Source organism: Vigna angularis, chromosome 2 (genome assembly GCF_016808095.1).
Source record: "Vigna angularis cultivar LongXiaoDou No.4 chromosome 2, ASM1680809v1, whole genome shotgun sequence".
In the NCBI taxonomy this organism is placed as follows: Eukaryota; Viridiplantae; Streptophyta; class Magnoliopsida; order Fabales; family Fabaceae; genus Vigna; species Vigna angularis.
The window spans coordinates 14,637,432-14,650,165 of NC_068971.1; the positions used below are offsets into that span (position 1 = coordinate 14,637,432).

General features: G+C 34.0%; 1 protein-coding gene and 1 pseudogene across 1 annotated transcript; one reads left to right on the forward strand and one right to left on the reverse strand.

Moving 5' to 3' along the window:
- Positions 1-290: 290 nt before the first annotated feature.
- Positions 291-4,458, forward strand: LOC108329630 (proteasome subunit alpha type-4). The gene is made up of 2 exons (XM_017563940.2): positions 291-419; positions 3,494-4,458. Exon 2 carries the CDS (start codon positions 3,500-3,502, stop codon positions 4,250-4,252), a length of 753 nt encoding a protein of 250 aa, XP_017419429.1. The 5' UTR covers positions 291-419; positions 3,494-3,499; the 3' UTR covers positions 4,253-4,458.
- A 1,014-nt stretch (positions 4,459-5,472) lies between these two features.
- On the reverse strand, positions 5,473-7,844 carry LOC108328274 (protein trichome birefringence-like 34; annotated as a pseudogene).
- Positions 7,845-12,734: the final 4,890 nt, after the last annotated feature.

Below are 12,734 nucleotides of genomic sequence, written 5' to 3' on the forward strand. Positions count from 1 at the left end.
AGTATAGATTTATGACAGACTATTTTAATTTTATATTCTTATTATCAAAATTTTATTGTGATGATAAAAAATAACTGTGATAGGTTAATTTAAAAGGCGGCTTCTCTATTTTTCGAAATAAGATAAATTATAAGCATTAAATGAAGTTTATGAAATGGAGCCCATTATGAATTTAAAATTTTTTTTTCTATGTTCTAATATATTTCTTTAATACAAATTCTAAATATAATTTTATATATTTAAAAATATTTAATTATTATTATAATATACTAAATAATTATCTATAAAATTACTGATTTTTGATTTCTCTCTCGTTCTCTTTTCAGCTTCAGCAACACTCACTGCGCTAACACCTTCTCTCTCCTCTCTCTCTCTTTCTCTCCGTTCTCCGATCATCGTCCTCGCTTTCACCATTTCTGGTAATTTTCTTTTTTGTATTTGCTTATCTTTCCTCTATATCCTGCAATTTTCATCTCCCCGCATTCTGTCTAAAATGTAGTGAAAGGTTATTTATTTATTTATTTTTTTGATTTTCGGATTGTGTTACCATATCACTGTTTCTGTGCTTTCTGAATCGTATTTCCCCATGATAATAATCGGGTATTTAAGAACTTCACCTTCTAAAACGTTGACAAAAGTTAGAGTAGATTCTTAGCATTCTGGAAAATCTGTGCGCTTCGAATAAAATTACGATTCGGTAGATGAAATCATATTTGCACTTTTTTATGGGTCTCGGCTAAGAGTTGGATACTTGATTTATCGAATATGAATGATGATTTATTCATTAGGAAATCCTCAATTTTGTCCCACCAAGAAGGCAAAAACCCTATTCCGGTTCCTGAGATTCCACTAGTTTGAGTCACGTTGGTCTTTCTCAGGAACTAATTTGTTTAGTGTATGAGGGTTAATATGGGTAGACATATGTGGTTGCTCCTTACACTAGTGTGAACATCTTACATTTTCTAGGACTAATATTTCTGCCCCAAATTTTTAGGGCAATTTTAGAGATTGGATATGTTTGTTATAAAGTTTGATGGAATTGATGTTAGTATCCAGTTTATAAGTATGAGACTTGAGTTTATTGTGTGATTGATTTTGTGGAAGGAAGATTTGTGTTTGCTGTCCCTTTATCTACTGTCTGGGCAGTAAAATCTTTAAAGTGATTTTTGTATTGACTATTAGCTGGACGTTTCTGGATTGCTGACATTTTCTGAGTTTCTATGTTAGTAGTCATGCATTACTTCCACATGTCCTCTGAGGTTTATTCTCTCATTTTTCTTAGCATGTATTTGTTTAATTCATGTGATTTTTAAAATGTAATTTGCTTACTTTTTAAATAGAAGAGTTAAAGCCCCAACCATTAATTGATGCTTCAGAATGTCACAGTTGTTTGTTTGGAGCTATTGATACGAGAGATTATCTTTTCTGTGAATTTATGGTCATCTTTCAATCTGTCCTCTGGTAGTGGGGATATTTATATGGTCTATTACATGAAATTTGAGAATCTGGTTTTAGTAAAATTACATGATCTTGCTTCCTATGAGGAGATAGATGTTTACCTCTAGCTTGAAAAACATTTGAATATTCATAAATGACCATGTGTATCCGCTCTTAAATCTTTGTTTTCTTTGTCGTTCTATCTAATATTTGCTTCCATTCCAGAATGTACCCCTGTCCCGTCCCTTTTCTTGCAAAACCCCTCTAACTGTTTTTAAAGAAGTAGCAATCTTGACCAATTCAGGTTTTCCTTTCAATAACTTCTTTTCTTCATTAATTTTTAATTTGAAGGTTGTTAGAGTATCAAAATTTGCATTGATCTCTCCCAAACTTTCTAGCCACTCCATACCCCAGAACAACATCAGCTCTGCCCAAACTAAATAAGAAATTTTTTTGTTGTACCGTCAACTCTTGTAACTCTGTTAACAACCCTTTATACTTGCCTCTGCACACAATTTTATGGCTGTCACCAACCTCAAATGAATATTGATTGTATCCACTCCACTACTGGTAACTGGAGTTTGGTCACCAGTTCCGTGGAAGTAAAGCTGTGAGTTGCTCCACAATCACATAAGATCACTACCTTCTGACCCAATACGTGTCCCTACCCTGTCAAATATCTGAGAGTTGTTGACCCATTATATTGAGCAGGTATGATGAGTTATCTGTTGCTGCTCTTCAGTAATTACAACCTCTGTATGTGGTGAACCTTCCTCCTACACCTTTTCCTCTAACATCACCGTGACATTGAGTTGCTTGTTCTTACAAACATGAGTTAAATTCTATTTTGCATCAAGACAAAAACACTACCAGATTTAATCTTCTCTTGCAGTTCCGAATGTGTTAACCTTTTAAAATTTCCTGTATTGCGCATTGATCTTGGTCAGCCTTGCATCCAATTTTGACTCAAATACATTTGGTAATTGAACTCCATTTGCCATGGTCCACTCTAGGGCCTCAAATTGTGACTCTATCATTCTTGAGTTCACCATAAGTAATACCCACAAAGCCTGAAAAGAGCTTTGATACGTATACAAAAGCTGGATTAGAAATTATAAAAAAGAAGGATTTTCTAGAAGAAAGAAAAATGATAGTGTTTCATTCCAAAATGTAAGATACGACAGGAAGTAATAGCTCTGTTATTCGAGGAACTAGAATCCTCCCAACAATATATTTCCTATCCTCTCCAACTCCGCTCTCCTTTTTTTTATTTTTTTATGCAAACCTCTCTTCCTTTTTACTGGCTTTGTTGACATGGTAACTAACTCTTAATTACGTCTAACAAACTCAAATATCTTTATTACTATTTCCCTTATTTATTCTCCAATAAACCTTTGTAACTGTCCACACCCTATCATCATGTCTTCAGAACAATACTTGGCTTTATATGTGAACCTAAGTATGGTCTCGATGTTGTTACATCATGCTTTCAGTTTTCTTAATTTTCTATGGAAGCTTGATATTCTCTGATCACAAATCGCAGACTTATATCTTATACTTTCTTGGAGTTGCAAATATTAAGAACATTATAGGTAGGAATGTTGTGAAGTCATGATTACTAGTTTGGTACTTTGTTTTGTTGGGCATTTGGACTCTCTTCCTATGTAGAGAACAGACCCAAATGTGTATCTCAGAAAGTGGAGTCTAGCTGTAATACAACCTCATAAAACTGGTATACTACTCTAGTTTTCTCAAGTTGTTATTTTGATTTTTGTTCTATTGAGCTTGCAATCTATGTAGAGATAAGTGCTAACAAAATTAATCCATGGGAGGATTTAAAAAATTAAGCATTGACAAAAAAAAAATGCATGATGATAGAGGTATTATTTGAAGCGGTCATTTAATCTATTCATGACAAGGTATTAATATAACAATTGCTTAAATGGTTATATTTTTACTCAATAGGAGTGCCTTTTCTCATGTATTTTCTTTTTCCAAAGCTATACTTTATTCATTTCTCTGTTCTCCTTTTCTTTGTTCTGAACTAAAATTTCAGACCAACATGTCTCGAAGATATGATAGTCGTACAACAATCTTCTCCCCGGAAGGACGACTTTACCAGGTAGAGTATGCAATGGAGGCAATTGGGAATGCTGGTACTGCAATAGGGATATTGTCTAAAGATGGGGTTGTTCTGGTTGGCGAAAAGAAAGTCACATCTAAGCTGCTGCAAACCTCAACCTCCACTGAGAAAATGTACAAGATTGATGATCACGTTGCATGTGCCGTTGCTGGAATTATGTCTGATGCCAACATCCTAATCAATACTGCTAGGGTCCAGGCACAACGTTATGCATACGCTTACCAAGAGCCAATGCCTGTTGAGCAGCTGGTTCAATCTCTCTGTGATACCAAGCAAGGTTACACACAATTCGGTGGTCTTCGACCATTTGGAGTATCTTTCCTCTTTGCAGGTTGGGACAAGAATTTTGGCTTTCAGCTTTACACTAGTGATCCCAGTGGAAATTATGGTGGTTGGAAAGCTGCAGCTATTGGTGCCAACAATCAGGCTGCCCAGTCAATTCTGAAACAGGACTACAAGGATGATATCACAAGGGAAGAAGCAGTTCAACTTGCACTGAAGGTACTGAGTAAAACCATGGACAGCACAAGTCTTACCTCTGAAAAGCTTGAACTTGCAGAGGTTTTACTCTCACCCTCAGGAAAAGTCAAGTATCAAGTTTGCTCCCCCGAAAACCTAACTAAGCTGTTGGTGAAGTTTGGGGTGACCCAACCGGCAACAGAAACTGCTTAGGTTGTTTCATGTCATATGCTATGCCTAAACACTGCATTTGGACGTTCTTCCTTTCAGAATAGACTTCAAAAAAATGTCCGAAATTTGTTTCAAAGTTCAAACTTTAAGCATTGTGTTTCTTAGTAATGCTAATTGCTTTTTAGGTCGTATTTATTTTTATTTTCAGGACATTGATCTATGATGTTTGCACCCCTTCCTTTCTCTTACTATCTGTCCATTATCCTTTTCTTGTCCGTAATTTGAGTTAGTGATGTTAGAAGAAACAACGCATCAACCCGCAATCTGACGCTTATTTATTTTGCCTCTTCAACCAACCAATCAACTATACTTTGCTCTTATTATTGTTAAAATATAAAAATGTTTTATTAGATTTAGTTAATCTTTTTCTTATCGGTTTATTTGAGTTGGTATTCATTTATTTTATTTCAATGGTTTTATTTCTCAAATATTTGTTTATAGGATTAAAAGTTATTTTCTTAAACTTAGTACCGAATGATCAGATGACAATTAAAAAAAACTCTACACAATACTGAGTTAAAATTAATTAGATGATTTTTGTAATTACGCTTTTGGTGTGAAGTGAATTTGACCGGAAGGATAAAGATTAAGACCAAGTTCAATAGAAAGTACAAAATCAAAAATGCATTTATTTTTCATGTTTATAATCCTCAATATTGTTGTATACAATGGTACAAGTTTGAATTTTTGCGTCATCAATAATTGTGTACAAAATTTGACTTTTATTGATCGAACAATAAATATAATTTTACTTTCACTAAATTTTCAACACATACGTGTAGAGTTGTCAAAACGGGCCATCTAGCCTGATTCGATCTGGTCCATCACGAGTTGGTCATTTAGTGAGTCAATCTAACTCGACTCATTTATTAGCGAGCCAGAAAATTTGAATCCGACTCGACCCACCACAGGTTGGTGGATAAATAAGTTGGCTCACTAATTCACTTAATTACAATTTTTTTAAAATAAAAAAAAATTACAAACTTTTTATAATTTAAATATAAACAAATTTTATTCCGTGTTTAATTAATTTTGAAAATAAAGAAGTTAAATAATTTTTTCAAACAAAAACAAAATAATAAATATTTTTTATAAAATTAAAATTATATTTTAATAAAATAAAATTAGGTAGGTGGGTTGGTGGGCCAATCCAACCCATCATGGGTTCTACCCGCATGAACCGGATTAAAATTTGACCCGCATAAAAAAGATATAATTTTTTCAAATTTAATTCAGCTCAAATCTATAGTAGGCCGGGTTAACCCGCGGGCTATGATCCATTTTGACACTAAGAGTATGTTATGTTATTGATGAAAAATACAGGCATAAAGGAGTTCATTCCACACATCAGGAACTCCTGGGTGGCACCAATGTATGCAATCTGCATAACTTTTTGGGTTTGCAATTTGCTCTTTGGTTAGAGGATACCACTGCTTCCTGTAGATAGATGGGTGTCCTTTCCTGTATTCTGAGAGCTGTGTGATGTTCAGCATTTGAACACTCAAACCTCTTGCTTTCAAATCATCAACCACATTCTCCACCACCTGCATCATTTTAGGATCAGAATCCTGTCCCCAATACCCCTATTCTGTAATCATATCTGTTTCGTTGTAACAATTGTTACCATTAGCTGCTCCCCATTCCTCAGCCCTGCATTATTTTTTTCAATTACAAAAGTAATTTACAGTTATGCACTGCACTTAAATGCATATTTGGCGTTTGTGGGTAGGGGGATGTTCACAAGAGCTGGTGAAGAGTTACTTTCTGGTCAAACTAAATGTCAGTGATCGAACAATAAAGGATTTTTTTTTTTTTTTTTTATAATTTCAAAGGTGATTGTACAACTTCAGTTTTCTGTTAGGGTTATTAATAAGAAGTTTCTTACTGTTAAGTAGAGGATATTATCCCAACTTATACTTGTTTACTTTAAGCTCATCCTTTGAAGATGTCTGAATGATAGTAAAATTTGGAGTATATAGAAGTCAAATTTTAAGGTTTTCTACGATTTATCTTGCTTATATGTTTGGTTAATGATTGTTTATATCTAGAAAAAGTTAGTGGCACAGTGATGCTAGCTTGATCATGAGTGGTTTTTACTTTGACTCAAGAAATATTGTAATCTGAGGTACCTTGTATGAATAGGTGGCATGCTAACGAAAAACAATTGGGTCTTCTTACGATTGACATGCACTTCCAACCAATCAGACCAGGTCCTAAGGGCCATTTCATAGATTCTCAACATTTTAACCATTTTGTAGACAGCATCTGGGTCTCCAAACGACCCCCACCTGCTTGTAAATTTGTCACAATCAAAATCAATTTGCGAAGTTGGATGCAAGCAAGCACGATTTAGTGATGAATACAGTAAAATCACGTGATTTGGTGTTGGAATTGAAATTGGAGCAGTTGCATTCAAGTTGATGAAAGGAATGATGATTAGGTTAACTGCTGCACTTACAGAACATTCATAAGTGGTCTTCTCCACCACAGATAAGTGTTAAAAACCAGAAAGTCTGCATCAGTCCAGTACTTGGCATGCTTTTCTATGGCATTTACTCTCACTGTGCGTTCTGGTACCCTATGGTTTACTGGGTCATCTGAGTTTGATTCTACTAGTAGTGGGGACCAATAGTGCTCAATACTTGCATTGTATTCTATATTTAAACATATTAATGAAACATATGTGTCAGCAACATAGACAATAATAGGCTATGTAGGAGTCCTATGTTTAATAAGGACTTACTTTGGCCTTGAAAATGTTGAGTGAAGCATTAGCAGTGGAGTGCATGGACTTGAGGGTTTTGGGAAGTATAGAGTCAACAAGACAGACCATGGAAACCCATTGGCCTCTGATGAGTGAATCCCCCACAAACACAAGTCTCTTGTTCCTTAGTCTTTCAAGCAGTGCTGTGGCATTGAACCTTATTAACATGGAAACAACCACATTCCACATACCTCAAAAACTATACCCAAACTTCATTAGTCATATATACCATATCCCAGGCATATATAAACTGTGATACATTATGAAATTGTATTTTTTCTTCTGCTATGTATGTGACCTAAAGATTGTTTAAGATCATAAACACGTAATAATTATCTTAGAATTACACACCTTGGAAGATCACAATGGTGAGGTTGCCATCTCCAATTCTGGTAACTAAGGTCCTTCCTTCCAAATGTCTCACAAGCCACTTCTTCTGACATGAAGCTGCACTGCTTCTCTTTGTATAATGGATAAGATTCATTATCAAAAACCCACTTACCCGAGAACAAGTTACATTGTGATGATGAAGGATCGGTAGGAGCACTTATTTCTATAAACAAGTGTCCCGTATACTTTCTTAGATAGATGGTAGTGGCAACTATAAGAGTGGCTAGGATGATCACCGAAGAACAAAAGGTGTTTCTGATTCCCCATAAACTCCCTTCAACCACCATTTGGTGTGTCTTTGCCATTTTCATTTTGCATTCTTGGTTCCTCAGTCTCCTTTTTGAAGCTTAGTGCCATCGGTTGGTGAGAGAGATTTGTATTTTAGCTTCCCTAGTCAACTTAATAGAGTATGATGCACATAGCACCCTCTTAGTTCGATAACTTCCACATTTCAAAATCTGACAATAGAAGATTCCTATAGGAATAATATAACAAGTTGGTACAGAAAATCCAATATTAAATTATAAATTTTAAGTTTAACTCAATTTATATTTTATTTATATGGTATGATTTAATCATAGACGTGTTGTTAGACTTTGATATCTTTCATTTTCCTATTTGATCGCACACAATAAAAGTTGAGATAGTTTAGAGTAAGTTTCTCCTTTCAAATTTTATATATTTATAGAATTGGGTGAGAGCAGTTGGCTGTGTGCTGTATGAATTGTTAGGTAACACATGCATCTCTTTAGATTTAATAAATCTTCTTTAGCTTAAAAAAAAGAAAACTATATATACTATACAACTTCTGGTTTCAATAATTGCAATTTTAAAGTATTTTTCATGCATACGTTTAAAGCATGGATTATATTATAGTGTGGATCAAAACTTCAATGCATTGTAGATGCGTACGTAATGATCTAGGATTACTTTTGTACTTGCATTACTTATAGTTGTATGAGATAAAGAGTAAATAAGATGGTCTCTCTGAATTTATCTTCAATATCTTTTAAATGCAAGACGTAAAGACTTCAAAACAATGTAAAACATAAAATGTGTGTATTTAAAAAATAATAATTATTAAAACTACAAATGGAACTACAAATTTTTTAAATATTTAAATTAAGTTTTTATAAATATATTATTAATAATGAAAGAGTATGAGTATTTTAAAAAATAATTATTTAAAACTATAATTTTTTAAATATTAAATTAATTTTGTATAAAGGCGGGAAGCATTTTTACTACATTTATTAATTTTATAAGATTCTTTATGTTATTATTGTAAAACTACAGAAAATGGTATTTAGAATTGATAATAGTTTAAAAATAGTGAAAAATGGTTATTTTAATATTAAATGATTTAGTTATAAATAGTTTTGTTATAAATAAGTTTCACTATTTTAAAACATATAATCTTTCTAGAAACCACCTTTCTAGAGTTCTCTATCTTCTCTCTTCTAAGAGTTCTGACTCTTGAGTCATTTCTTTGACGATCAGGAGATGTCGAATCGATCACGGTGACGAGGTCATTTCTAGCCGATCAATTTCTACCATAGAACAAGTAAGTTTCTACCTATTTTTGTTAGATTTCAATATGTGATTCTGTTCAAGAATCCTCCTTTGCATGTGACTTTTATGTTTTCCCTTCTATTCTTGGTTAAATTGAAGTCCTAAGGACCCTGTCCGTTTTCAATTTGGTGTTTCGTAGGTTCGTCTAGAAATTCCTTGCATTTCAAGCAATTAACGAAACATTCTTTAGAGTTGGGTTGCTCTGTGTGAGGTAAGGGAATCTAGTGTTATGTTTTGATAATATGATGTTCAGTAATTGTTGGAAATTGATATGATTTGTGGTTGTGAAATTGTGTTTGATCACGTGATTGTTGGTGGACTTGTTTGATTTTGTGGTGAACTTCAAATTTTATGTTGGATTGTGTTATTGAGATGTCGGATGGTGTTTTTTTGGGTTAAATGAGGAGGGTAATTGAACTAAGTTGAATGTAAGTGTTTTTGGTCAAACATGGAGGGTTTTGGTATGTGAGTTTTTGAGATAGAGGTTATAATGGGTAAATTCAGTTTTAGAGTATGTTTAAAGGTGAATTAAGACTTGTTGGAGTTGTTAATTAGTTGAAATCTAATATAGAAATAATACTTTAATGGTGTCTTGGTTGGTTTTGAGTTCAAATTATGGGATTTTGAGGAGTGAAACTTTGAAGTAATGATCAAATGAGAGAAACTGTGTTTTTGGGAATATTTTATGGTTATTTAAACTTGTTTAGGCTCTTAGTTAAGAAATCTTAGGTAAAATGAATTAGTAGTTGAAATGTTGAGTTTTGTATGGTTTTAGTTTTAATTTTAGCGGTTTTAACTAGTGAGATTTCAAATTTGAAGTTTTAGATTATAGGTAATGATTTGTAATCTGTTATTCAGTCAATTAGGACTTGTTCAAATGATTAGGTTGTAGAAATTTGGTGTAGAAGGTAAAAATCTTAGTTTAGGTGCTTTTGAAGTGTCAAAAAATGGTTTGATGCACCAGGCTTGAGTCTAATGATGAAATGAATGCTTACGTCTACTTATAAATGTGTTTTCCCATCAATTCTAATGTTTAGAGAATCCCTTTGATAAATAGAACAAGTCTCAAGTGCATCAAAAGTCAATTTTGAAGTGTTTTGTGTGTTGTCATGGTGCCCGAGCTCCCCTTGTTACGGTGCGGCTCATGCCTAGGCACTCCCCGAGCACCCCTAAGCGCCACTACATCAGTTTTGGGAGGTTTTTAGGGATCTGGATATCCGTTTTGGACATTCTTTACGTCGTTTTGGAGGATTTTGGACCCTTTCGGAGTTGTTGGCAAGAGTTTCAAAGTTGTTTTCCTTACCTAAGTATGAGTTTAAAGGGGTTTTGTGTTGTTTAGTGGTTCTTCTTGGACTAATCTTGTTTATTAATGTATATGGAATGGTTTTATGTGATTTTTGATGACTTGTTGGGTTGTGTATAGTCCTTTGAAGTATAATTAGTGTTATATATGTTTGTATGTAATGTAAAAGTGAAAGGTTATATGTATATGGTTTCATATGGATTCAAATGGTTTCACGGTTAATAAAATGGGTTCCACGGAGGGACTCCTTTGGTGTGGTTTCAAGTATATTTAGAATGAATGCAGGGAGCTTAGTATTGAGAGTTATCCTAACACTCTAATGATCTTTCATTCTCAAGTAGAGAAGATTGATTCATGTGGTCAGAGTAGAAGGATGTCTTAGTTTAGGTGCTTCCTAGAGACCTACGATGCAGTAACAAACTAACCTTGTGAGGGTGGTAGGGTGAAACCCATTGGCAATGACTTTGCCAAGTAGTAGAGGCGACCACAAGTGCAGAACCCGTCATAGCTCAACATTCATTCTTAGTCCGGACAATCGGTTTAGGTCTTTGCATATTAAGATATTTAGATTTGTGAATGTTACATATTTGATTTAAAGATGATAGGTTATAAATGATAACATGTTTTGTATTCTAGCATACCCTTGCTATTGTATTGTCTGTCTTTGTCTATGTTTTTTGTTTTGTGATGATCACCTTAATGGTGTGAGCTTAGGGAGACATTCTTTACATTTGCTCCAGCGAGAGGTGAGGGTGAAACAGTTGAGAAGTCAAATGATTCTACAGGTGTAGATCTTGTCTTTCGTAGGTTTGTTTCCTTATAGTAGTTACATTATCATATATGTAAATTTTAGTAGTATTTTACTATTAAAAATGTGATGTTACATTTATGGTATTAGAGGAGTTTGTCCTTAGGATGACATGTGAGTTGTGGGTTTGTCGTGTCTTTCCTGTGGAAAGTTGAGTCTAAATGATATGGTTTACCATGTTCTCTAAGTCTATATAGTAGAATTGTGTATCTAACAAGAAGTATTGAGAATAAAAAATGTCTTCATAAGAGTAGTAAGGGTGCACACTCATGATTTTATCAGTGATGATTTTCCTTTCTTAATTATGAAGGTTTGAGAAAAAGAAAGGGTTGTGATTCTAGTTTTGTTGTCCATAATGATTATTGTCTTGTTCTTGCCTTTGTGGTAGTGTATTATGCTCTATAGTAGTAAGGGAATGCATATTCAAGGATAACTTGACCTGCATACTTTCATTAGAATTGGTTAAAGCTTTTGAGACAAATTCTTGTCTCGAAGAGAGAGAGAGTTAGAAGATCATAACTTTTTTGTTTCAAGGAATGGATTAAGATCTGAGGAGGTAGAAGCGTCATTTTCGTTTCAAGAACATAATTAGAGGAGTAAAAATCACAAGTTACCAAAAGGAGTTTGGGTAAGAATTGGTGTAACAAGGTTTGATAAATCAATTGGTTTTGTGTATCAGTAACGTTAGAGGTCAAAAAAAGGAAGGTGTTGGTGAGAAATGAAGTAGTAATGGTTGAAAAAGGCAACATAGTTTGGTATATCAGTGATGTTTGAGGTCTGAAGAAGAAAAGTGGTGGAAGGTTTGAAGCTTAAGTTAAGAAAGGAATAGGAATTCTGAAGTGGACTAAGGAGAATCAATATCTAGAAAGGAATTAGAAGAAGAAGAGTTTCAAAAGCAGTTGTGTAGGACATAAAGCAGATTTAAGGAGAGTTTAATAGAAGGTGGAATTTCCAAGATGAGAGAACATGAAGTCTTTGAGGAGAGTTGAAGTATTGTAAGGGTTTTAAGCTGAGTAATAATTAGAAGAAGATAGTTAGATATTCTCAACAAGGGGATGCATTAGAGTCAAGTTTTGAGGGATGTTTCAAGATTAGTGGTTCGCATAGACGCAAGCTTTGACCTTGGACTGAGGTTGAAGATTTCAAGCACCAAAGAAAGAAGCACATCAGAACGTCCATTTTGAAAGGAAAGGTAAGACTAGAGAATTAAGAGCACAATCAATGAGGAAAGGAGAAAAAAGGTTTCAAAAAAAAAAGAAAGTGGATGTTTGCAATATAAGTTGCAGAAGTGATTATCTAGATGATCAGAGAATTGGTGTTGCGGGCTAAAGGTATTATAAGGTTCAATGGTTTAAAGGCAGGGTTTGTGTTATTGAAAATTTTGAGTTGAAGAGGGTAATTGTTGAAGAAGGTTTTGAGTGAAATGGGTAATGTTTGTTGTGGTAGTGTTTACACGAAGATTGTTAAGTTGTGTGACATGTGTTGAAGTGATCAAAGGGTTCAGGTTTGAAGAATATATGAGATAGTTTCTTAATAAGATTGGAGTATAATCTTGTAAGAGGCTTGATCATCTTCCAGCTTTGTTCTAGTAGTTTTTGGTCTTTCGGAAGTGTTCCTCGTTTTAAGA

What these genes read in the sequence shown, in the direction of transcription:
- LOC108329630 (XM_017563940.2), top strand. Translation starts at nt 3,500, where the DNA reads ATGTCTCGAAGATATGATAGTCGTACAACAATCTTCTCCCCGGAAGGA.